The sequence below is a fragment of the Vanellus vanellus genome (genome assembly GCF_965231255.1).
Source record: "Vanellus vanellus genome assembly, chromosome: 4".
NCBI lineage: Eukaryota > Metazoa > Chordata > Aves > Charadriiformes > Charadriidae > Vanellus > Vanellus vanellus.
The window spans coordinates 28,900,751-28,927,089 of NC_138909.1; the positions used below are offsets into that span (position 1 = coordinate 28,900,751).

Genomic DNA, 26,339 nt, shown 5'->3' on the forward strand with positions numbered 1-26,339 from the left:
GAGAAGAAAGAGGGTTTTCAAACTATGTATTAAATCTGCATTCTTTCCCATTATGTTCTTGTGCCAAAATTCTAGAGAAATATGGTAAATATTAAAATGGTTTTGAATTATATAAATCACTTATTTAACTCTTCTAAGTGAATAAGCTGAAAATAAAACAATCCAAAAGATCGTTAGCTTTCCATATGAAATAAGACCCAATAAGAACCAAAGGTACCCGTCTCATTTTAGGTTCAAGAGGGCAGTTTCCATTGATGGGAGCTCACATAAGGCAAACCACATGTAGGGATACTTTTGCATAATTCAGTGGCATAATTAGCACAGCCTTATTTGTTTATTTCACTGTTCAATATAAGGTCTAGTTTCCAAGAGAAAAAATTCACATGTGCCAGTCTCTCTGAAGTCTTATATGGAAAATGCAAGTGAGTTTTAAAATATTGGCAAGGTTCTGGGAGAGCCTTAAATGAGGATTAAAGGTCCCAGAACATTTTCAGAATTATGGCAGAAATCAGATTTAAGAACTAACTACTCCTGTTGGGAAAACAAAAGAAGATATGATTATTTTGTTCCCTCCACACCAAAGCTCATCTCTGCTTGGAAGCATGGAAGTGAAGTGTGCCCCATCACTCATTCCAGGTCAGGAAGGAAGCTATTGTAAAATAAGTGATGGTGTGAATTTTAAGTACAAAAGCACTAGATCAGCTTTTTTGTTTTTTTAAGAACTAGATCTCAGATGGATAACCATATCCAGTAATGCCAATCCCACAACAGCCACTTGGAGTAATTTTCTAAAGAACATAAATTTCTTACGCCAATCTATGCGGAAGGCCAAGGCAATGATTCAAGGCCACCTACCTTTACTTGTCATCTATATTACTTGTCATCAAGTTTGAGCACCAGACATTAGCATATTGTCTAATATTTAACTATCCCTTGTGAGAAATTAAGACATCTCTTTTAGATAAAGTAACATAGACTTGTAGAAACTTTTCCTCCCTATCGCCACTCAGATGCTTGTAAATTCATGTCTTCTCAAGGAAAAAAGCCTGAGCAAAAGATTTACCCCTTTTCTTCAATGGAACAAATATTTCTTGACATGTTGAGAGAACCTTAAAGTCACTGCCAAAGCTGTGTTCCATGCAACATCAGAAAAGCATAATTTAAAAATGGTAGTACCTAAGACCACTCATGAAAAATGTCAGAATTGCTTTGATTGGGGGAGGGGGGGGAGCCTCACATTTTAGCATTTGGAAGATAGCAATCTGATTCAAAGCTACTTCATACAAGAACAGGATATCTTTTTCAACTTTACAGCTTGAATAACAAAGTAAGTGATTGTGAGTTCTGTCAGCAGCAAGGGATTATGCAAACTGAAATGAAAAGTAGTTTCTTTATTTCGAGCAACTGAGAAAAAATGGATGGAAAGTATAAGTCAGAAGAATAAAATGATTTATGGAGCACTAGAATTGACAAGTACCTTACCTGACTCAAAGACTTCAAAGCTCTCTGATTCTTTCTCCTTCTATGCATGCACCTCCTTCACCTATTAAGAATCTATCCTTTCTATGGGCTAAAAGGGCACAGAAAATCCCTGAGCTTGTCAAAACTATATGAAAACTCACAACACTTGTTATCTCAGAAATCAGCCCTATCTGTGTACTGATACTAGTAGTGTTACCTTTGAATCCTAATTTTCTTGCAAAAGGTAGATAGTTTGCTCCAACTAAGCACTGTAGAGAAGCAGAAGACATAGTGGTGTTCCCTTCCCTCTGGTGCTTAGTGCACAAGTGTCGCATATGTCACAGAATTGGGAAGTGGATTTACTGTGGGCATCCTGACACAGTGGGAGAAACACTTTGTGCAATGTTAGTTTGGTATTTTACTTCTTCCAAAAGAGCACAGAGTAGAAAGAAAAACACATGATGACTCTGAGAGATTATCTGTGAACTGCATTTAAGTTGTATTCATGGACAAATAACATACATTGGTGGGTAAATGAAGACATTCTTGCACTGTATGTCTTCTTAAAGTATTTGCTCTTCTTCTCATTTCCATCTGCATAACACCTAGGAGTAACAGTTCTGAAACTAATGAAGCTATAGTGTGTGACATCAGTGCAAATGAAATCAGAAGCCGAATTCCCGACCTTGTAGAAGCAGCAATATCAAAGATGACTTAGAAAGGCAATAAGGAGCTGCAGAGAAGATTGAAAAGGAAATGATTCTGTCGCCTAAGTCTTAGATATCGACAGCAGATCAATGCCTTTCAATATGAATTGCTATAGCCCCATAGAGGCAACTGAGTCTCTCAGAAAAGTATATTTCATTCATAATCTTTCAGGAGCTGTTCTCAATGCTACATCTAATTCAGACTCATTTTCCTAGCTATTTTTCATGCAAAATAAAAACAGGAGGAAAAAGAAATGTTGCTGCTCTTTGCAAGTGTAGCAGAGTCTGTTAGCTCCATTTCACTGCTTCAAATGTTTCACAACAAAGGCAAACCTGCAAATTCCAACCCAAATGAACTTATGTCTGTTTTGTTCTTTTAAATACATTTTCTCATTACATACCATTCATTAATGAAAAAATGATTCTTACTCACAGAGAAAGGATTTAAAGGAACAGGCAAGACTACAAAGCACATAAATTAACTTTTTTTATAGACATAGGTTTTCTCAGACATAGGCAGAAGCCCAACAATATCTCAGAACATGTTGATGAAAATCAAAATATAAAATACTTCGATTTTCCTTCACATTTCAAATCTAGCCTCAAGACTTGCCTAAAGGTTGCACAACTAAGAGACTCAGTACTACTTATTTTAACAAAAGTCCTGGAACAGTAAAAGACCCTCTGGCCATGCTGCCCACAATACTCCAAGGGGGACTGAACAGAACATAAGGGAAAACAATGCCACTGGGACCACAGGTTAGTGATGTTCACTGCAGTCATGCATTTTGGAAATCTCTGTGGTGAAATGGTGGCAGGAACAGAGCTAGACATCAGGTACAACTGAATTCAGTCATTTTCTGCTTTGGTTTCCTAACACCTAACGCACAAGAGCAAGCCCTTATTAATGAATTCTATGCAACACAGAACAGAGGAGAAAGCAATTGAAAAATGTTAATATCTCAAAAGAAATAAAAGAGAACAGGCACATGAAAAAGAAACAAAATATGTATCGTCAGAGCCACATGTTTAAGTACTCAAAAAACTGCCATCCACTGAAGTTCTCTTTTATACTCTGCAGCTGAACCTGCAAAGTGTCATTGGAGATTTTTTGGAGAAATGTTACAGCGTACTGGAATAACACAATCAGGCTTTCGCAGCAAATTCGCACCAGGACAGCCTGTTTCACTTATTTTCCCTGTGCCTTAATTGAGCTTAACAGTTTACTGGCACTCATTCATCAGGATTTATACCAAGTAAAATCAAAGTGTCCTGCGTTTATAGACCTTGAAGGCAGTTTCAGTTCATACTTATTGATATCATCAAGAAATGAAACTTAACACTGGAAAAAACAGGGGGATGGAGAAGAACTGAAGCCATAAATTGTAAGGTATGGCCTTGCACACCATGTGTGCCTGTCCCTGAAAAAGGAAAGGAAATTGGGAATAATCTCCCTCCTTTTCAGCTTCCTCTTATTCTTCTTTTCCTTCGTTTCTGCCAACACATACTCATTCTTAGCTAATGAAATGAGGACAGAATAGTGCTTTTTGATTCATCTCATAACTTCTGTGGTTGACTTCAAATTCAACTGTAACTGCCCTGTGTTTCAAACAATTTTATGCCACACAGACTTGCAACATCTCACTTATCTTCTCCTTAGGTAATAGGTCAATAAGTGCATTGTACTATATAAATACCCAAAAAAATGACAACTTAACCTTGACTTTTCTTAAATGTCCCTTTTTGCTGGAAAAATTAGCACTTTTTTGTCCCAGGAAAAAACACTTTACACACTAAAAAGGAAACCCCATTGCACGTCTCCCCCTAAATATACATATATCAGTGTATTATCATTAACTTCAGCAAAACTCAGACTGATACAGCCTTACCTGACAGAAAAACGATACTTTAAATTTTTAGGTAATTTTTGATATTTATGAAAAACAGCTGAAAACCTGAATGATTAAGAACATAGTGTGCTTCACTGTCTGTCATTCCAGTGACTTGTTACTTCACAAATTAAATCAAACTCTAATTTCCACCTAAATTCGTCTTTTGCTTATTGTCTAATTTAACTATTTCTTCAGAAATTTCTGCTTTCAGGATGGTGATGACTTACTATTTAATCACAGATTTCCAGACAGAAACAGCAACAAGAAAATTTTATGCTGATTTCAGTGTTTTTAAAGACAAATGTTTTGTTTTAAACAGAACAGTAACCTTGCAGGAAAAGATGTGATTTTCTGGGGGTGATTTAGCATTTTTAATTTCAAAACTTAAAAAAAGAAAAGTTAAAATGTTCAAAATAAAAATCTAATTGCCTGAAATTATGACACAAAAAAAAATTAGTTGAGGATTTTATTTGGGTCATAGAGTAAATAGTTATTTTGGGATTTCTGTTTCCCTGAAGAAAACCTGAAATGCTATATTTAGGTTATGTCAAAACTTCATTGATTTTGCATTAATTTTTGAGTTGAAATCAAAAAGTTATTATTTGTACAGCCTGTGAAGGTTTATTAGCTTTAGGAAGCCTTTAAGTAGACTCAAAGCACTGCTTGCCTTGCCATTCAATATAACACAGAAAACTGGCCAATAAGAATTTAGATGTTAGAAAAAAGACAAACAACTTACTTTTGAAAACATTGTTAACACAATTTAGTTGGCCAGACTGGCAACCTGCACTCTTACAGTGATTTCTAGCAGCTCCGGGGCATGAGTGACACAGTGTTCAACCAGATTAAACTACATTTATTGCTAGAAAGCTCTACTATTTCAGTTCTCAACCCTGATCTTCCTTCTGCAATGATTTACAGTTAACTGATAAAAAGTGCTTTAGAAGAAATCAAATGTTAATAGTGTTGTTGTATGTGTGGACAGATGCCCCTTTTGTATCTTTAACTGATGATCAGTACAAGTATCAGTAATAAAAAGTACTCTCATAAGCAAAATCTTGTACCAGTCCCAGCCAACAGGAAAGCTTGTAAACCGTTGCCAGATATTAAATGAAAAATCGCTTTACGTTTCCCACAGGATGGTGTAATATGAGTTAAGCATGGCACCATGACATTTATATGTAAAATGATGTAATTACATTAGCTGAATTTCTGTAAAAATACCAACATAAGACATATAGGTGTGGGAAATTTCAGCTCGCTTTCTCTTCCCCCCCCCCCCCCACACCCCTCACCCCGGCAAAACTACAAACAGTAGGAAACAGCACTTTGTGCAGAGAAATGAAAGGTACTGTTGATAGCAATCCCTATTATTCTTCAGTATTCACAGTAAAAATGAACAAGAGACCTCCCAGCACAGATCTATCATGTTTGGTTTCATTTTACCTACAAATGGAAAATCTGTTGTGTAAACATGTGACATATTGTGTTGAAAATTATAACCGGGCTACTATTTGGCATAGCTGAAGAAGGAAAGACAGGAGTGAAAATTTTACATGACTCACAACTTTTCTTCTTGTGTTTCAAGCACAAAACAGAGCTCTTCATTTCTACTTAATGGAAACTATGGTAGGTAACAGATGTTAGGATGCCTGCAGAAAACAACAAATAATGATCACCAGCCAAGAAAATTGTTGGCCTCTGAAATTAAACAGGATACTGCAGCTTCTCATTTCCTACAACCTAGTGTTTATTCAAATCACATCTAATAACTGGGGACCAGGAATATACTTGAAGACCACAACCGAAAAAGACACCAGGGTCAATAAAGGCCAAAATGAGGTGTCCAGATAAAACACCCTGTAACTTTACTCCATGACTAGATGTACAGAAAAAAGTAACATTTTTAGATAGCCAAATGTAAGCAAGCAAATATTTTACTTGGAAGAATAAATACCAACAAAGTTAGAGAAGATTTTCATGTTATTTTCCTTAGGAAAAGGAGGATCTCCACCCCCAAAAAATAAAAATAAAAACAATAAAAAAGAAAAAGAAATAAAAAAAATGGAATGTAGGAAAGTCAGATTAAAAGGAAAATCATATAAAAGCATATTCATCTTTGCTTTGACCAACTTTAATAATCAAATGCAAGAAAATTATTAATGGATGTTGAAATGCTAGTCCAAATAATAAAAAAAAAAAGCCAATGCACATTATAAAATAGCTTTATTGCTTCCTTTTTTCAGGTGGTAAAAATGATGATTGTGGTTGTGCTGACATTTGCCATCTGCTGGCTGCCTTACCACATTTACTTCATAGTTACTGGGATCTATCAACAATTAAATCGGTGGAAATACATTCAGCAAATCTATTTGGCCAGCTTTTGGCTTGCCATGAGCTCTACAATGTACAATCCCATTATCTACTGCTGTCTTAATAAAAGGTAAGAGCTGGTTACGGAACAGTTGGTATGCATAACTTCAATGAGAATATAAATTATTTTAAAGGGATAAAACACAAAGAATTTTCACTTGAATAGTTTTCAGACAGTGGGAAAGAAAACAAAACCGCAAAACAAACCTTGCTTTAGGTTTGCACTTGAAATGAATCCCAAAAAAAGAAATGCACACTTCCAGTAAATACTTTGGTCTACTTAGAATTTCAGAGCAAAATTCAATACTCAGAATCCAATACTTCCCATTTCCACATGCAAAATTCAAAATCCATTGAGTTTAATATTTTTTGGTTTGCAAAACATTAAAACAAAGAAGTAAAGACAGTCATTAGTGATATACAGTGCAATCTGTATGTTGACTAACTAATTGTAGCCGGAGATTTGTTTTTCAGTGCTCGAAGGATATAATATAAAATGTGATTTACTGTGTATTTTATACCTCACTGTTAGATTTCTACTGAGCTCTGAGGTCTGTAGCAGGCTAATAAAACGAATATTTATATTCTCATTACTCAATACTAAATTACTGTACTGTTTGATAGCAACACATTATGCTTTGAATTTCAGAGGCACTGCACTTGTTGAGTTTGGTGAGATTTTATGGATATTTGGTAGTTTGAGACTATTGGATTGCAGAATGAACTCATGTTTTTCATTTCAGCTCAATCTAAAGACCAGAATCTAAAGAAACATCATCCTGGCCATCGTATTTTTCAGCATTTCTTCTAGTATTACTGGATAAAGACCACCAAGAACAATGAATTAGTTCACAAACTCAGTCAGTATGAATCAGTTTTGAATAAGTAATCTTAAATATTATTTGAAATCTCTTTTGAATGAGCAGCTTGTGTCAAGTTTAGGCGCTGACAAGCTTTATACCAACTTTGTTAAATATTTATAAAACCCCAGTAAAGATCATGCAGTACCTGTCAAAAGGAGTCTAATTGAAAATGAAGTGACAAAATCCTGCAGAACTTTTATTGGTGTAAAAACACTGTAATCTGCCTCCTTGATGAGGATAGCGTATGATGCTTAACATTCATAGTTTTCTAAAATGTCAAGGTAATGACTGATTTCATACAGCCTTCTGCCCCTTTTGATCATTTACAACTGTTTAAAGAAAAGGTAAAGTTTTAGTATGCCAGAACAAAATCCTAACTCAAATGGGAAATTTTCCATTAATTTCAGGAGCAACCAGATTTCACTAGGTGTCCAGTGTCTGCAAAATCAAAGGCGAGGAAGAAGCAGGCTTCTTATTTTGTCAATTACTGCCATAAAACCTCTAAAACATTGCCATTTTCTTCAAAAACATTTTATGGCAGGGTTACAAAAGACATTATTCATAAAAAATTAGTATCTCTGATGTGGCTTATGTTGACATTCATACCCCGCAAAATTAAATGTCTGGATACAAATCAACAAAAAAATCATATTTTCATATTTTTGACACATACTAAAGGTCACCTTGTTCAGAATTTAATGCAAGAATGAAATACTGGTGAAAGTTTTCTTATAATTATGAATGAAATCAAGAAGCTGGAATGTCTGCTTCCTTTTCATGCAGTAGGAAAATACAGCCTATTGCCAGGAGTCGGATCAATTCATGCAGTATTGTTACCTCTGCTGGATCTAGTACCAGACAGTTACACCACCTATCCCCAGCCTCATCTTCCAGGCTAATCAGGATATTACGTACATGTCAGATAAAGAGAGAATTATTTCAAGATGAAGAGAAACCATGCCCTGAATAAGAAAGATAGAAGGTGAAATGTAAAACAATACAGGGTAAAAAAGTTTAGGCTTTACAGCTTCCTTCACTAAATCCATTTCCATCAGACGTTCTTTTAATATTTTTTCATAATGTGGACTACATATAAACAGAGGAATGCTGAATAGCAAGCTACCTGCTCGTTTGTCATCATGTGACAGCTCTGTGGCAAACTTAAAAAATCGAGGAGGAAAGTAAGTTATCTCTGTGAAATCGCTCAACTTTCACTGAAAACTTAATCTAAATTCTTATCTGTGGGCATCACTGTGGTAGCTGAATCATTGCTCCAAAAAGCTTACAGACACAATAAACAACACAACTGATTGTTGCAACAAAAACAAGAGAAGCAAGACAAGTGAGAAAGGCTGATAAGTTTTAGGTCTAGGTCAAAAGCTGTTCTTCTTCAGGTTTACACACAAATATACAACGAATTGTTTTTCTAATATATTTAACTTCTATTCTGGAAATGCATACACACAGAAAGTAACAATAGTCTTTATAGTAAACCTCTGCCTCTGAATTGAAATAAAATAACACTGTATGAATATTGCAACCACTAAAGCTTCAAAATTCCCATTTGTACATTGTTCACATTCAGTTTTCAGCTTTCTAGGATTTTTTTAATTATTAAAAAATATTTTTCAAATATTTTATATGAACAATTATTTGTGCACCTGGAGGTGCACAAATCTATGGGGCCGGATGGGATCCATCCAAGGGTGCTGAGAGAGCTGGCGGAAGTGCTCACCGGCCCACTGTGCATCATTTATGAACAGTCCTGGATAACTGGGGAGGTCCCAGCTGACTGGAGGTTGGCAAATGTGACGCCCATCCATAAGAAGGGCCGGAAGGAGGATCCAGGGAACTACAGGCCAGTCAGTCTGACATCGGTGCCTGGGAAGGTCATGGAGCAGATCATCCTCAGTGCCATCACACGGCACATGCAAGAGAACAGGGTGATCAGGCCCAGTCAGCATGGCTTTGTGAAAGGCAGGTCATGCCTGTCAAACCTGATCTCCTTCTATGACAAGGTGACCCACTTGCTGGACAAGGGAAAAGCTGTGGACGTTGTCTACCTGGATTTTTGCAAGGCTTTTGACACCGTTTCCCATAGCATTCTCCTGGAGAAACTGGCTGCTCATGGCCTGGACAGGTATACTCTTCGTTGGGTAAAAAACTGGCTGGATGGCCGTGTCCAGAGAGTGGTGGTAAATGGAGTTAAATCCAGTTGGTGTCCAGTGACGAGTGGTGTCCCCCAGGGATCGGTGCTGGGGCCCGTTCTCTTTAATATCTTTATCAACGATCTGGATGAGGGGATCGAGTGCTCCCTCAGTAAGTTCGCAGACGACACTAAACTGGGGGGGCGTGTTGATCTGCTTGAGGGTAGATTGGCTCTGCAGAGGGATCTGGACAGGCTGGACAGATGGGCTGAGGCCAATGGTATGAGGTTCAACAAGGCCAAGTGTCGGGTCCTGCACTTGGGTCACAACAACCCCATGCAGCGCTACAGACTGGGGGCGGAGTGGCTCGAAAGCTGCCTGGCAGAAAAGGACCTGGGGGTGTTGGTGGACAACCGGCTGAGCATGAGCCAGCAGTGTGCCCAGGCAGCCAAGAAGGCCAACAGCATCCTGGCCTGCATCAGGAATAGTGTGGTGAGCCGGACTAGGGAAGTAATCATCCCCCTGTACTCGGCACTGGTGAGGCCTCACCTCGAGTACTGTGTTCAGTTTTGGGCCCCTCACTACAAGAAGGACATTGAGGTGTTGGAGCGTGTCCAGAGAAGGGCTACAAAGCTGGTGAAGGGTCTGGAGGACAAACCTTATGAGGAACGACTGAGGGATCTGGGGTTGTTTAGCCTGGAGAAGAGGAGGCTGAGGGGAGACCTTATCACCCTCTACAACTACCTGAAAGGAGGTTTTAGAGAGATGGGAGCTGACCTCTTCTCCCTGGCGACAAGTGATAGGACAAGAGGAAATGGGTTCAAGTTATGTCAGGGCAGGTTTAGATTAGATGTTAGGAAGCATTTTTTCACTGAAAGGGTTATTAAACATTGGAATAAGCTGCCCAGAGAGGTGGTGGATTCACCATCCCTGGAGGTGTTTAAGAAAAGGGTAGATGAGATGCTTAGGGACATGGTTTAGGAGTGGTGGTGTTTTTATCAGGGTAGGTTAATGGTTGGACTTGATGATCTTAAAGGTCCCTTCCAACCTCACTGATTCTATGATTCTATGATTCTATGATTGCCATTTAAGCATCTCTGCTAGAGAGGGAAACACAGAAGGAAAACTGGAATCTGGAAGCTTGGATGGTACTTTAGTGAAAAGAATGCTACAAAGTTTCTTGCTGAGAGAAGATGAAAATATAGGTGGAGATTTCATCATAGATCAAATCAAAATAATTTCTGTGAAGACAGTGCTATGCATGCTGGTGTTTGTTTATTTAGGCACAGGCAAAGGAAGAGAAATTGAGTATCAGGAAAATACCAATGTTAAAATGCAGGGAAAGCATATAGAAAATCAGAAACGGAAATAAGCTGTCACGATTGTCTTTTTTACACTTTTTACCTTTTACCCTAGACTTTAGTCAAGTGAACTTCACACTGACTTCAACAAAACAGGATTAAGGTCCAGATAATTAGCCAAGTCAATGTCCTGTCAGCACGGTGTACGTTTTCAGATGAAGGCCTGTGGCTGCTCTCATGAGCACAGGCTTTCACCAAGCATCTTTCCTCCCAGGTTCCGAGCTGGCTTCAAGCGAGCTTTCCGCTGGTGCCCCTTCATTGAGGTCTCCAGCTATGACGAGCTAGAGCTCAAGGCAGCCAGGTTCCATCCCACCCGGCAAAGTAGTCTATACGCAGTGTCCAGAATGGAGTCCAGCATGACAGTGGTGTTCGACACTAATGACGGAGACAACACCCGCACCAGCCGTAGGACAAGAGCAGCTCCGAGGGACATGAGTTCCAACGGCTGTTCACGGAGGAATTCTAAGTCCGTCTCCACAGCCTCAAGCCTCATCAGTTCAGTGCACACATCAGTAGATGATTATTCCTAAGCATTTCATGGTGACGGTTGCTAGAAGGGCAGCACTGGACAATGTTCTCCTACTTTGGGGCTAGATATTCATACCACAAGAAAGCAAACAATTCCACTGACAAACCCTAGCTATAAATATTGTGAAGCTTTTAGGTGTCACTTTTCTGCTTTGGAGAGAAAGAGGAACTTGAAGACATATGTATGCATCAGTCTGAAAGCACAGTCGCACCTTATACGTGGCAACGTTTGTAGGGATTATCTAAAATAAACCAATGGCATAAAAAACATTGTTTCAGCTCTCTCTGACCTGTGGCATTCATGTTTTGCTTACTGAAATGTAACAGGCTCCTTTACATATTGAAGCTGAAATGTACAATGTTTTCCATTATGTGTGTATTAATTCTACAATTAAAAAATTACATAAGATCTGATTTTAAAAAATTCTTTATAATTAGCCCCAAGTCTATTCAATTGTTTCACAATTTAGCCCTATTCCCAGGTAAAGAGACAAGATGAAATTCATGCGAATGAAGTTCAGCTCTGCCTGAAACAGTGCAATTTTTCAAAATATGTGAAAAATGTATTTTTAAAAAGGAGAAAATCTTGATGAGACTAAGTTAAATTCTGCTGGCTTCTATATTAGTGAACATTAAACTCCAATGGAATGCATACTTCCAGGAGGATGTATTGCTTAGATGAACATCCTATAACTTTGTATCTTAGTGTAAGTGACCGGAACAGGAGCTTTATGATTCACTTTAGAAAGGTCAAATGATTTTAAACTGGAGATTCACATGTAAGAAAAATATCATTGTGTCAATGAACCTCTCTGCAGAAGATACAGTAACATGTTTTACTATGAAACACTTTCCCTGGGAAAAAAAAATATTCAAGCCATTTTCCCAAATTTTCCATATCTAGATGCATGTAAAGATACTCCTCTGTCTGCATCTGCAAACATGTTAGGCATTATTACACACTTCCCCACACAATTCAGTCAAAATCCACTGACCATCACTGTTGCAAAGAAAGCTGAACTTAATTCAAAAGGCACCAGAGAGCAGCCTTTGTTTTAGATAAATGGCTATATCAGTTGCGTGGATCAACAGGTTATGTGAATGTGTGTTCTCAAACAGTTAATCAAAACTTCGGCAAAAGAGTGGGAATGTCTTCCTGAGTTGTCAGACCAGCACAGGGGAGTGTATATGCGGCTCAAACCAATGCAGTACCAAAGCTGAGCAATTAACGAAGAGAAGTGTGAAGGGAGAAAGGCTGGAGCTGGCTCTAGTCCACATTCCTTCCAAGCAACTGGGGATGCCCAGCATTGTGGCAGTGAGCATATCAAAAGAGACTAGTAATGAGAATCATGTTTGTATTGTGATTCATCTGCATTGTCAATTGCTATATTCTGCTAAGTGTAATTTGTATTTGTATTGTGATTTCAGTGCATTGCTGTATCACTCTGCTAAATCAAAATCCCACGTAAGGTCAAATATCCTCAAATAAATAAATCTGGTATTTAACGTTAAACCCTCCACGTATTGAATAACTGAAGAACCTGGTCACAGAGTATGGTACTCTAATAAGAATGTATCACCATTCCAGATTCACACTTTTCCTGTCCAAGGCCTCATCTTAAATCCACTGAAGCAAGGAGCTCTGTTCATTAACAGCTTTCCTATTAAATACCAGTTCATGCTTTTCAATGCTCTGCATTTCTGAAAAAACAGCTGTACTCTTACTTTTTCTTCAAAAAAAAAGTGTATAGTAATCCAGCAAGTGTCATGCAATGCCTATAAAAATATTTTTCTATTTTTTACCCTGATATGCTGTGTTTTAAAATTTCACAGGTGTTTAACAACTCTGACAAGAAGATTTAGGATAGCTGCACATACACAAAAAAAAATGAACCTAAGCGTATTAACCTGATGGTGATATATTACAAACATATGCTGCAAAGTCCTCTGTCTGCTCATGTACAACTTTTGCAGAACATACATACAGAAAATGTACAGCTGTTAAATAAACTGTCTCTTCTAACTATGGCTATTACAAAATCAGTGTTGATAATCAATACATGAATGTAAGTTTGAACAATATTGTTGTAGTGAGATTAATATAATGTTTTTAAATGTATACATCTTAAATGCTGTATATAAAAATACAGCATCACAAATGTACAAAATATTATCCTCATTACTTTTTATGATCCTTGGTTGGCAAATACTGAGGAAGCAATGCTGGCTTCCTCACACCTGCGTCTTTAATTAGTGAAACAATTTCACTTTGCTAAGTGTTTCAGGATATGACATTCTGGCCCATTGGTGAATGAGACAGGTGCCCTAGTGGTGGAAGACACAGAGAAGGCAGAGTTACTGAATGCCTTCTTTTCTTCGGTCTTCACTGCTAAAGCTGTCCCTCACAAATCCCATATCCTGGAGGCAAGGGGGAAGGTCTGGAGAGAGGAAGATTTTCCCTCAGTTGAGGAGGACCGGGTCAGAGACTACTTGGCCAAGCTGGACATTCATAAGTCCATGGGCCCTGACGGGATGCACCCACGAGTACTGAGAGAGCTGGCGGATGTTATTGCTAGACCGCTCTCCATCGTCTTTGAAAGGTCATGGAGAACAGGAGAGGTGCCTGAGGACTGGAGGAAGGCTGACATCACTCCGATCTTCAAAAAAGGCAAGAAGGAGGACCCAGGGAACTACAGACCGGTTAGTCTCACCTCTGTCCCTGGGAAGGTAATGGAGAGGCTCATTCTGGATGTCATCTCCAAACACGTTGAGGAACAGCAAGTTATTGGAAGTGGTCAACATGGATTTACCAAGGGTAAATCATGCTTGACCAATCTGATAGCTTTCTATGATGTTATAACTGGTTGGCTGGATGAGGGGAGAGTCATGGATGTCATCTACCTTGACTTTAGCAAGGCTTTTGACACTGTCTCCCATGACATCCTCATTAGGAAGCTGAGGAAGTATGGGCTAGATGAGGTGACAGTGAGGTGGATTGAGAGTTGGCTGCAGGACAGAACTCAGAGGGTTGTGATCAGCGGCACAGAGTCTAGTTGGAGGCCTGTAACCAGTGGTGTCCCCCAGGGGTCAATACTCGGTCCAATTTTGTTTAATATATTCATTAATTACCTGGATGAGGGGACAGAGTGTATCCTCAGCAAGTTTGCTGATGATACCAAACTGGGTGGGGTGGCTGACACTCCAGAGGGCTGTGCTGCCATCCAGCGTGACCTGGACAGGCTGGAGAGCTGGGCAGAGAAAAACCTAATGAGGTTCAACAAAAGCAAGTGCAAGGTCCTGCACCTGGGGAGGAAGAATGCTAGGCACCAGTACAGGTTAGGGGCGGACCTGCTGGGAAGTGGCTCAGAGGAGAATGATCTGGGGGTTGTGGTAGACAGTAAATTATCCATGGTCCAGCAATGTGCCCTTGTTGCCAAAAAGGCCAATGGAATCCTGGGCTGCATAGGGAAGAGTGTGGCCAGTAGGTCGAGGGAGGTCATTCTCCCCCTTTACTCTGCACTGGTGAGGCCACAACTGGAATACTGTGTCCAGTTTTGGGCTCCCCAGTTCAAGAGGGACAGGGAACTGCTGGAGCGAGTCCAGCGAAGGGCAACTAAGATGATTAAGGGATTGGAGCATCTGCCTTATGAGGAAAGGCTGAGAGAGCTGGGACTCTTTAGCCTGGTGAAGAGAAGGCTGAGGGGAGACCTTATTATGGCATACAAGTATCTAAAGGGTGGCTTGAAGGAGGATGGAGCCAGGCTCTTTTCAGTGGTTCCAAGTGACAGGACGAGGGGTAATGGGCACAAGTTAGAACACGGGAAGTTCCGTTCAAATACACGGAAAAACTTCTTTACGGTGAGGGTGACAGAGCACTGGAACAGGCTGCCCAGGGAGGTTGTGGAGTCTCCTTCCCTGGAGATTTTCAAGACCCACCTGGATGCAGTCCTGAGTAATGTGCTCTAGGCAACCCTGCTTTAGCAGGGGAGTTGGACTAGATGATCTCTAGAGGTCCCTTCCAACTCTGAAAATTCTGTGATTCTGTGATTCTGTGACAGGACAAAGGGTAGTGATTTTAAACTGAAAGAGGGTAGATTTAGACTAGATATAAGGAAGGCGTTTTTTAAATTGTGGTGATGAAACACTGGGACAGGTTGCCCAGAGAGGTGGTAAATGCCCCAATCCCTGGAAACATTTAAGGTCAGGTTGGACAGGGCATTGAGCACCCTGATTTAGTTGAAGATGTCCCTGCTCATTGCAGCGGGGTTGGACTAGATGACCTTTAAAGGTCCCTTCCAACCCAAACTATTCTACGATTCTAAATCTGTGCTCTTAATCACAGCATTGCTTTAACAAGGCATTAAAATCATACATGGTGCAAATCCATCTCTCTGTCTTAGTCTCAAAAAACATGAAGGGTTACACAGTTAAACAAGTAGCACAGCAAAAGCTGTGACTGACAGCAGATTGTATCTGAATTACTATTTCTGAACAAACATCTTCAGTAAGCATCCTTGTCACTATAAAATTCATTGTAGGCCTCCTGACACCCCTCACTGAAGTTAGAGGAAATCAGATCATCCTCAGTTTGTGCCAATAACATCACTCAATGTAGTAGCCTGCATGCAGAGCACATGCTTCTTTGTGATTGCTGGCACAGCACTGTAGCAGTCTCACTTCTGCGCTGCAACCTTCAATCCACATTCCTTGCTTTTGCTGAGAGGTGAGTTAAGGAAAACAGACAAAGAACTAGCTTCCTACTGAGAGGGGCATAATAATACTCTAAAACAGCTACTGTTCAACAGCATCAGAAAAGACCTTCTGATCGTCAAGGTCTTCTGAAACATAAATCCTCCTCATGTATGAGTTCCTACTACTTCAGCTCAGGATCTTACTGGAGTCTGCCTCTAATATGTTTATCTGATGAAAAGACTTCATTACTTCCCGAACTGCCATTTTGGAGTGAGGTTCCCTTGGTACAGGACAGGTTTAACTTTCACATCTCCAGAGACAGTATGTTCAGCATCAGTTTTCTCTGTCATTCTCTTTACTTTGGCTAAACTTGCTAAAAAATGTAAAAACAAAAAAAAAGCCAGAGTGAAAAAAAGCAAAACATGACTACATTTAAACAAAGATCTTGAAAACTCATTTCATAAGTAGAGATTTATCATAACTTTGTCTCAAATCTTCCATATAAAAGCCTGATGTTGAGAAGAAAAATGAACTCTGAGTAAGCTCAGGGTAGTCATACAAGATGTGTTGAGTAGATTGCAGCCTGTAGCTATTTGGCAGAAATCCCTTGACAGCCTCCCTTCCAGTCCACTAAAGTCTTACGGTCAATGTTGGGAGGCATTGGCAGAACTGCACAGAATGAGCTATTTGCAGCATGTTTACATCTGGTAGCTAAATGTGTCCATTGAGGAAGGTCATTGACCAATACTAACATACATTTTCAAAAATAACATAAAAAAGGAACTGGAACTAGTATAGAAAAGGAGAGAAAACCATGAGTTTTAGAAGTTGCCTTTTTTTAATCTAGACAAAAACATTCCGGTGTTTTGGACATGGGTGTTTCTCCTCTAATACCAGTGAATTTCTTTTGCAGCAGTAAACAAGAACCTCCTATTTTACTGACATAAATTTCAAAACCTTTCAGGCAGTTCTCTCCAGGACCTACAGAGTTTATAGAAACACTTGCTCCTGTTGCATTTACATCAAGACTTCTGAAGTTGCCCCTGCTTAGGTAGAAATTTAAATCTGCTGTACTACGTCCTCTAGTTCAAGATAAGCTTTAAATTTAGAGTCCTGATTAGTACGTGCTGTTTGTTAATAAATACCTCCACATATTGCTACAAAAGATGGAGAAGATACTGCTTAGGACACACCACTGTTTACAAATGCTGTGTGAGCTCCTTGTAGTAAATAATGTATTCAGTTCAATTTAAGTCTCCCTGTTCATGAGCAGACTCAGGTGGTTCTCTGTTCATAATTCAAAATGATTTGTTGAGTGCAGTTAAAGATAATTCTTTATCGGTCCAAGAGCAGTTGCTGTGGGTATTTAAATTCATATTGTTTCAGATGGGTTCATATATCACATGGTATACTTTTATTGGCTAATTGGATTGCCTCTCTGCTATCTGTAAGACTGAAACATGCATATTGGATTACAAGTGGAATCATGTTTCCCAAAGCAAATGGTTACATTTACAAATACAAAACTTGCCTGTTAAGTACTCTGTAACACAACCTCTTGAACCCCTATTTCCAAGTTTCCCAGCAGTAAGCTTTTCACTGCAATATTTGTGATGCAAACCAAAAGGGACACCAGCATCAGTCACATTAATTCTATCTCCAAAGCACCTCACTTTGAAAATTCATGTTGCCCAGCCTGTTGGTTTTACATGCTTTAGATTATTAAAAAAAACTAATCATGTAATCAATAGGCATTCACCAATGCTACAAATCTGTTAACACTTTAAATACTCAGCAGCTCTTCTGTGACTTTGCCCCATAAATTCATACGCAAATGAGAGTAACAACAGATCAAGTCTGTAGATGCTAAACACCCCAAGACTTCAGGCAAGCTCCTTCTTGAATGCAAGAGGAAACTTCCCAAAGAGAGTCTCCAGATTGGCTGAGGTTCTGCCAGATGAAGTCTGACAAGCCAGGACAGAAAAAGGTTCCAGCATCAAAGGACTTCACAGAGCAGAGCAGCCCAGCCAGCAGCTCTTTCATGTCTGCAATACTGAAACCTACCTCTTGGATGTCAACTGAAAAACTTAAGGCAGCCAGCAACCTCAAAGATCAAAGGCACTGCTTTTTCTTGGCCTGAAGTAGGGTCTTACACTAGAGAAATGAAGCTTTGTGTTCAGAAGCGTGTTCTAATATGTTCACAATGCTCCTTCATTTTGTTCAAGTCTGGAATGTGAAAAACAATTAGGCAAGTGTATCACCGAGAAGTGACTGGCCAGGGGAGGCTTACCCACCTGGAGCAGTTTTCCAGGGGCTTGGCGACTTCAACAAGGCAGAAAGGAAGTGATCTTCACTTCTCCCCCTATGCCCCGCACCCCAGCACCCTCAGGGCTACTGACCGATTCCATTGCTGTCACTTAACCAGCTGATATGTATGGGGCAGCAGGACCAGTACTGTCAGAGGAAAGAGACAGCAAGCCAAACCATTTGTTCCTGGGTCCAAAACTACTTTTCATAGCTTATTAGGCATTTAATCCCCTTAAACCAAATGGGATGTAAAGACACTTTGGAGATAGCACCAGATGAGCTTAGGTACAAAAAATGGTGCAGACATGTCAACATAGAGCAACAATTTACCTTGAAATTACCAAACTAACAAATTACCATGGGTAAACTTGCTCATGCTGCCAAGGCTGGACCATGTCTAGTATCCAGAATCACACACACCACCTTCATAGTACATGTAGCTACCCCCACATTACAAAGCAGTTATTGTCCTAGTGTATACTAAGGAAAAAAGTCAGTGTAACCATCTGCCATGCACTCAAAAAATTCCAACATTTCTCCCTACTACTGTCTTAGCAAACATCTCTCTCACATAATGAGATCTCCCAGACTTCTTAAGCTAAATGCTTCCTATTTCCCTGCATTCAGGTCATCCTGAACCCAAGAAGGTTCATGCAAGGAGGACCACAGCAGTCTGGTCTCCAGGTGAACACAGCAAGCCAAATGAACAAGTGAAACTCTCAAACCTCACTTCTCAAGCACAGCTAAATAGCTTCTCCTTGTCTGAACAACTTGAATAATTGGGGAAAGCCTTAGGTAGAGTTACATCTAATTGTTGTGAACTTGTCTCACATAAATCAAACATATTTCTCCTCACAGCAGACATTTATAAACTTCCTTTTTTCCCCACCAGATCCTGTGGTTCCTCAAGAGTTTTCCCATGTTAACCTAAGATCCTAGCTCCTAATCCCTTCCTTCTGGTCTGCTCCAGAGGGAAAACACAGGAGGCAGTGAGGGGACTCTTCTTTGAGGTAGCCTCCACTTAGCATAAAATTTAGCCCAACTTGCTCTGTGTATGTCAGTCTCTTACATAACATGATCAGAGCACTCTGCCTTCTGGCAATGTTGGATGGCTTCAGGAGACTGTAGATGTGCCCTCATCACAAAAGAGATCAGCCCTCAAAATACTCTGGTGCCACTGGTCAAACATCCTCTTAGTGCTTCCTCACGAGCACTGATCAGGCATCACAGGAGGATGGATTAAGCTTTCACCAAAGAAACTACAGACCATCAGTCAGATGATGTTGTGCATTTGACTTCTTAGTCATCAGAGCAACTTATCAAACTGCACCTAAAAATGGATAACTGGCGACAATATCCATGATCAGTTTGGCTATAGGTTGCAGCAGCATTTACAGCTGCCTAATATTGTCCAAAGAAAAGACCTATCTTCTTTACATCCCAGAGAAGAAAAAGTAGTATCCCCCACTGGGACTGCAAATACAAGTTCAAAACCAACTATTCAGGTAAGTGGTTTTAACAGACATAATTTGCAATTTTAGTTTTGCAACTTACTGATGTATTCTGCAATATCTTGGACCAATTGGGCTAGTACCCTCTATACCTTGTACAGAAATTAAAAATATTACCAAACAGTTAAGGTGTATGTATTAGAAGTTTCACTCTTTGGCCCTGAAAGACTGAAAAACAAGAGAGCAGAAAACCACCGTAATGTATTTTGGTTTTGGAAAACAATGTCTCTCTTACTCAGAGGAGCCAAAGATGAGTTAAAATGCAATAATCTGAGATCAATAATTGCCTCTTCCAGTAGAAAAGTTTGACAGTAACACTTTTTCAATAGCATTTTAGTAAACAGCATAAAAAACTAATCACAGAGTATCAAGTGAAGTGATTTTTTAGTTGAACTACATCTTACCATTGGAAAAACCTGTGGAAAAGAAAGCAGCTGAAAAGAAATTAATTTCCTGAAAAAAAAAAAAATCTTATTTGAACATGCAAAATAGCTAACAAAATTAGCCAGCTTCAGAGTCCAGATTTAGCAGAATTGTAAGTGAATTCAACTGATCAACAGAATTCATCAGAGTTCCACTAATATTTTTGCAAACCTGGAAAAATAACTGTCCTAGCTAGTTGCCTAATCTGTTATCTGAATGCTGAATTCACAAACCACAGAATGCTCTGAATTTTGGCACAAATTATTAAATGTCTGAAAGATCATATCAAAAGCATGTTTCCGTGCCCATATTGTGAAACAAGCCACCCATAATGAACATCAAACACTGAATTGTTGAATCAACTTAAAAACAACAGTCGAAGTATATTAGCATACAGGAAACATATGTAAAGAAATGCTTTTTAAAAATAAAATAGCATGAGCAACTGAAGAAAATAGAAAATTATTACCAAACAAATCCAACAGCATAAAAAAAAAAAAAGCTAAGGTATTTCTGTTCTTTATCTTTGAAGGTATTTCCTTTTCAAACAGTCTAAGTACCAGTGCCCTGTATTCCCAAGTATCAAGCTGGCTGATTAGGAAATTATCCTTAATTAACTGTCTGTAGCAAGGCTCTCTGTCCTACTAGGCTAACATGATTAAGTTATGCCAGTTTCTGCAGACAGCAGAATGCAAGGAAGAGACGTGGCTAACTTTACACCTGGCCACCTCCCACTCCTAGATGACACTCTGTGATCCAATACAACGCTGGAATCAACTGTAAGTCTGCTTGTTACAGCTCTATACAAGGCATAAGGTCACATGTCAGCTCAGGAGGATTTAACCAATTTGCTATATAACCTGCCTATAAGTGCTCAGTTCTTTTTTGTTTTCCCTTTAAAATCTTGGTATACGTTCCCAAAATGACGAGCATTAGAATCACCCTAGAAGGTGATTATAGACTATATAGGAGCCAGTGGAAATACCAAAATAAGTTCAATTTACTCACTTTCTAAGGATATGCCCATAGGCATGAATGGAGAGTTTGAGTTGTGAGTGACAATACAATGAGAGCCAGTAAATGAAAGGGCGGTAGCAGTCCACAACAATCTAAGTTATTATTAAACTATTGCATTGACATTTAACATTTATATTTTAGAACCCTCTGGCTCTGCCTGTTCTACAGGAGATGGCAAAACTCCTCACACACCCTACCCACCTCCCATCTTTGTGCCATAACAATATCTTTGGGCAACCTCTCCTTGTTTCAACTCAAAAGAAGCCTGACCCTGAGGCCATGAGGGAGATGCGATGCAACCTGACAGGTTTCCCAGCATGACTGTGCCTCTGCAAGCTCTGCCACAGAGAGCTCTACAACATTTCTCAGTGTAGACCTGGAGACCTGAGCAATAGGTCCTAGTGCTAATCGCATTCTACCAATCAGTTCCATTTGCCTTGCCTGCCACTTTGACATACCGAGGTCAGTGTTACACAGATATTCTTTGAAAGAACAAATAATGCATATGCATAGGCACACAAGTTCCAGGGAAGAAGAAAGACCTTGAGTGAAATGTATGAGTTTCATCCAAGGAAAAGAACTATGCAATTTCCCAAGTGGTGGCTCTGGGGCCCATTCACAGAGCTCAGATCCTTGCAAGAATTTTCAAGCTATAATAAACACCCAACAGTAGTTCAGAAATGAGATACTGGGACAACCAAATAGTTGGATGCTAATAATCACCCCCCACCGTCCCACTGGCAGGTGAGTATTTCAACAGAAACCCGTAGGGATGTGTCAGAGGTTGATATGATAGAGGAAACTGTGCTAATCATATCATTTTGATGTACAGCTTTGAAGAGGTCTAGGTCACCATTTTCCTAATCATTGTAATATGATCTTCAGCCCAAAATGCACGTTCCTGTTCTACTGGATAAATTTGGTTTGGGGACCAATAATTGCAGAAGGCCCTTAACTCTTTTGGGGCCTCTGAGGAGGTGATAAAGGAGCTTGCAGGTCATGTACCAAAATTCCCAGGAACCCTTGGCTTTAGGAGTAATTGAAAACAGAAACAAAATGAAATTGCTCTTACAAAGGCCACCATGTGTTTCTGGATGTATTAGAACAGACCTTGAAGTTTTAATTGACAAAGCACTGTTAACATTACTTCTGTCTTTCCAATGACTGCCAGAGCTGTTAGGAATTAAGGTCAAACACTAAATTAACTTTGCTGAGGAGGCAGAGTACATATCAGGGCTGTTAACTCTGCAAGGCCCACAGCTCCTGCCTAAAGGTGAGGGTAGAGAAAAATGGAATAAGAAGCTATCTTTTGCCTGTCAGCCAAAAATTTGAAATTTTGGAAAGTGTGCCTCTGGAGGGGTGTTGGGGAACATCAAAGATAGCAATTCTAACATACCACTCAGGCCACAGAACAAGGAGCTTGCACGCTGATGTGCTGCAGAGTGCTAAATCATGAGGTGAGGAGCCAGATTCTGTGCCATGGCTGAACCTCAGCTGGAGCTACTTGTGTCTCCCTGGCAGAGACCCAGCAATCACACTACTCAAGCTGGTGCTCTCAGCTGTAGTAGTGCCACCAAATCTCAACCCATTCTCCAAGTTTGTACAATGCTTTTTCTCTTTTTTTGATGCAATATAGGTTCTCCCCAAACTAACAGGAAACTTCATCTGCTATCTCTTTGTGGAGGGTATATAATCAGACTGAAGAGGAGGTACAGAATTTTCTTGTCTATGCTGGGCTCAGCTCTTATGAGTCAGCCAATCCCCAAACAAGCAGCGTAACTATCCTGAGAGCAGCTGACACTTGTAACAGCTGAGCATCAGCTGGATACTTTTAAAAACCCAGGACTGTGCACACAAAATAAATTAGCATATGTAATTAACTTGTTATCACAAGTTATTGATGCACAGGGTCAGACTTTACCATGATATGAATAATCAAAATTGTACTTTGCTCTCTTCTCCTTCCACAGCTTGGCTGAGTGCTTCACAAAATCACACTCCTGCAGTGTAAGAAACTGAAGTTCAATCCCTCGCAAGTATCTGAAGCTTCCTGTCTTTCTCCAATAGATGAAATAGTGTTAGAGCCACCAGCTTAATGTTTCTGTCTGTATATGTATTATCTCTTTTGTCTTGCTCCTCTAGTTGCCTCTTATGTGTGGACTGTATTTGTAAGGCAACCTGAAAGTGGTTCTACTGAATTCCTCTGACCTCCATAAGAAGAGTGTGTTACAGTTAAGCCACTATAGTTGAGAGACATACAGTTCTTCCTCCTGTTCTGTGACAAGGCTCTCCTCAAACTCTGTAGATGGGAATGGCATAACTTGGTCTGTTGATAATCCTAAATATGAGAATTGCAGAAGATGCTTTGGTACTCAGCAAGAAAGAAAACAATATTATTGGGTAACACAGACTCAAAGCAGCAAACAGCAGCTGATGATTATAGTTATGTATCTTATAAGTTTCTTCCAAAGCGCATTGTGCACTTAAATGATTAATATAAATGCTTTTAAATAAGAATCTAAGAAATATCTGATTATTCATTTTATTTCAAAGACCTTCCAAAAAAAGGAAGAAAAAGTGGGAAAAGGGATAGAAAAGAGTAGGAAAAAAAAGTGTATTAATGTTGCTTACTCTGAGGAAAGCACTCAGTCTCTAAGCTATAAAAATCACTAAATGTACATTTTTAGAGCTCAGCATTTCCCTCAATGAACACATCAGAAAAGCTTTTATTAGGAAAAAAAAATGTTGTATATTAGGACCAAAGGTAATTTCTTCTAACTTGCTTTCCCACAAATGCCATTAAAACTGGTTTGGTTTTTTTTTTATCCCCCCTCCAGGTCATCTATGGCCTTATACTATTAAAGTACTAACATGTCTGTATCCTTCTAATATGGAAGACCAATAGGAACCTCAAAAATGCTTAACAGATACTTATTTTAATATATCAAACTGTGTGTCTGCAGAACATACTGGGTAAACATGACACTGAAAACTGTAATAGAGAATTGATATGTGTCATCTCATAGATGTAGTATGACAAAATAAATAATTATTATTTCATAATCATAGTATATAAGCATTGTACTTATTTCTCTTATATTAGTAACATAATACTGCCAAAGTTTTTGCCATGGAGCAAGACCCACTGTGCTGCACACCTCACACAACAGAAAAAAAAAAAACATCTGCTGCTTCAATGGCAGGGGGTTGGAACTTGATGATCTTCAAGCTCCCTTCCAACCTAAACCATTCTATGATTCAATGAGCTTACAATTTACATGTAATACAAGAAATGACTGGCAGATGAAAATAGCTTTGCTAATAATATTAGTCAACTTGATTAGAAAAGACTTTCAAAATGTCTCCTAGTTCTCTCTGTGGAAAAATACAATGCCTGTCTTCCCCTTGCAATGTTAACATTGAATTTGGATAATCTGTGAAAGAGCATCTGGGACAAAATACTGTATTCCTGTCAATCGCATGCAAGAAAGTTAATTAAATTACGCAGGGTTCACTCTGATAGAACTGAGCAAAATCCGCTAAGATATTTTCATTTCAGAGTTTCATTTGTATTCATTCGAGTAAAAAGAAAAATCATAAAGCATTGTTTTTCTTAGTTTTACTCCTAAGGCACCCATTTACACAGAAATTGAGAATGTGTTAAAATTATATAGCTATAAATGACAAGATTTTTTTGAAAGACATGAAACAAGAAAGCACTGCTAGCATCCAATAATTAATGAAAGTTTAGGTATTTCCACTAAGCTATTCAAATGATTTGATTTACCGAATGTAAGAGGGAAGGCTTTGGCTGATGTGCAACAGCAGGCGTTTTAGAGAAATATTAGTATTATCGGAAAGGTAACAGCCAGGGTCTGTTTTCAAAACCTTGTGATATTTTGAAAACACGATGCGCTTTAAGGGTGGAATCAAATCCTTACCTGTGGATACAGAGTACAGCCAAGAGAGGCAGCAGTTTGCACAGCAGCCTTTGGCTTCTGACAAAACAATTTTGTCATTGTTTCATCCTGCCTAAGTCCCTTGGAACTACTAGCTTTTAATGCACTTGATTACCTTATTGACAGAGGCTTTATGATCTTTCTGAAGTGACTTTTGTTCTATAACTATCTGATATTTATCCTTCAGTACATGCTAATGCTAGCATCATGCATGGAAATCTCGACTGTGAGCAACATGGACACAGTCCTAATATTTCAAAAACACAAACCCTACTTCCTAGCTACATAAAAGCAAGAACTTGTAATAGGCAAAATCACTTACATAGACAAAATAATGTAAAAAGTTGAACGTATTAGCAAGCAAGAGATCTGCTTTTTTACTTACTCTAAAAGCTATTAATGAGAATTATTCTGCAATTGGACTACAGTGTTTAGAGTTCAGAATGCCACTGATATTATTAAGATACAGAGCTTCTCAGAGTACCGCTGATACCGCAGCTGACATGGGAGGGCAGTTGAGTGGGCTGAGTGATATGGACTTACTACAGTTGAAATTAAACAGAAACCCTCACCATGACACTTGGAATTCAGTAGCCCCTCCTCAACCAAGAATCCAAGGGCTGAAACAAAGAGTCTAAACCACCACACATTCTTTCTCTTCTGTATTTGAGTCATTTAGTTCACACCAATGCAGGCCTTTTCACGCTCCAGAAGAGTACTGAGAAGCTCCAATTCATGACAAAGTCAAGGGAGATGCCTGTAAAATAGTTCAGCACCTTACCAAAGATGTTTGACACTGAACATGCTAGATCTTAAGGTGGTATAAGTTGTGACATTATGAAATAGAGATGAAAAGGAAATTTTTTCAGATCAGTCTGCTTTTGGAGATGGAGATATTTTGTAAAGATGAGGCAAATGCACAGAAAGCAAGCTATTACCTCAGTGACTTTGCTATAGACTCCAAAGTCATAGCATAGTTGCTTTAACCTCTGTGAAACAGGTTTCAGATGCATTGTCAGAAAATGTATTCAAAGAACCATTCTTTCTTTATTCTTATCCATACAATTGTTTCTCTGCAAATGTATTTAAATATACAGG

At 39.2% G+C, this 26,339-nt stretch overlaps 2 protein-coding genes across 2 annotated transcripts in view; one reads left to right on the top strand and one right to left on the bottom strand.

The window, feature by feature from the left end:
- The window catches only part of TACR3 (tachykinin receptor 3), a gene marked incomplete at both ends in the record, with an annotated part of 40,573 nt that extends 29,239 nt beyond the window's left edge, over positions 1–11,334 (top strand). The window contains 2 exons of the mRNA XM_082483034.1: positions 6,307–6,503; positions 11,019–11,334. Of these exons, the coding sequence (XP_082339160.1) occupies positions 6,307–6,503; positions 11,019–11,334 (513 nt within the window). The remainder of the gene's footprint in view (positions 1–6,306; positions 6,504–11,018) is intronic.
- The window catches only part of CISD2 (CDGSH iron sulfur domain 2), a 201,259-nt gene that overhangs the window by 16,498 nt on the left and 158,422 nt on the right, over positions 1–26,339 (bottom strand). The gene's annotated exons all lie outside the window — the stretch shown is intronic.